The sequence below is a fragment of the Tupaia chinensis genome, unplaced genomic scaffold (assembly GCF_000334495.1).
Source record: "Tupaia chinensis unplaced genomic scaffold, TupChi_1.0 Scaffold148210_1, whole genome shotgun sequence".
NCBI classification, from domain to species: Eukaryota; Metazoa; Chordata; class Mammalia; order Scandentia; family Tupaiidae; genus Tupaia; species Tupaia belangeri.
In genome coordinates, this window is record NW_006208060.1 from 648,751 (window position 1) to 649,173 (window position 423).

The following is a 423-nucleotide window of genomic DNA, read 5'->3' on the forward strand; positions in this document are numbered from 1 at the left end:
AGCCACCAGGGGGCGCCCACCCTGCTGACGCCTGGATCCGGGACTTTCAGCCTCCAGAACGGCGAGGCAGTAAATTTCTGCTATGTAAGCCTCCTGGTACGCGGCTCTGTCACGGCAGCCCCAGCCAAGGCCTGTGCCGCCCGAGTCCAGACTCCGCAGGAGGATTCTTGCAACAGCAAACACCGAGATGTCCCCACTTCACCCTGCCCACAGGGGTCCAGGCCTGGTGCTGGGTCCACATTTGGAAAGTGCAAAGTGGAACGAGAACGCCTAGAGCTGCCGTCGAGGGGAACAGCGAGAGCCATCGGACTCACCTGAGCTCAGGAAGGGCTTGCCGCACAGGGGGCAGGTGCAGTGGCCCAGGAAGGTCCCCGGCACCAGCTGGTGCCCGTTGACACATTCCCGCCTCTCTTGACACTCCTT

General features: G+C 62.9%; 1 protein-coding gene across 1 annotated transcript in view; it reads right to left on the reverse strand.

Moving 5' to 3' along the window:
* ARHGEF18 (Rho/Rac guanine nucleotide exchange factor 18) overlaps positions 1-423 on the reverse strand; it is a gene marked incomplete in the record, with an annotated part of 84,142 nt that overhangs the window by 61,228 nt on the left and 22,491 nt on the right. The window contains 1 exon segment of the mRNA XM_027768986.1: positions 315-417. Within this exon segment, the coding sequence (XP_027624787.1) occupies positions 315-417 (103 nt within the window).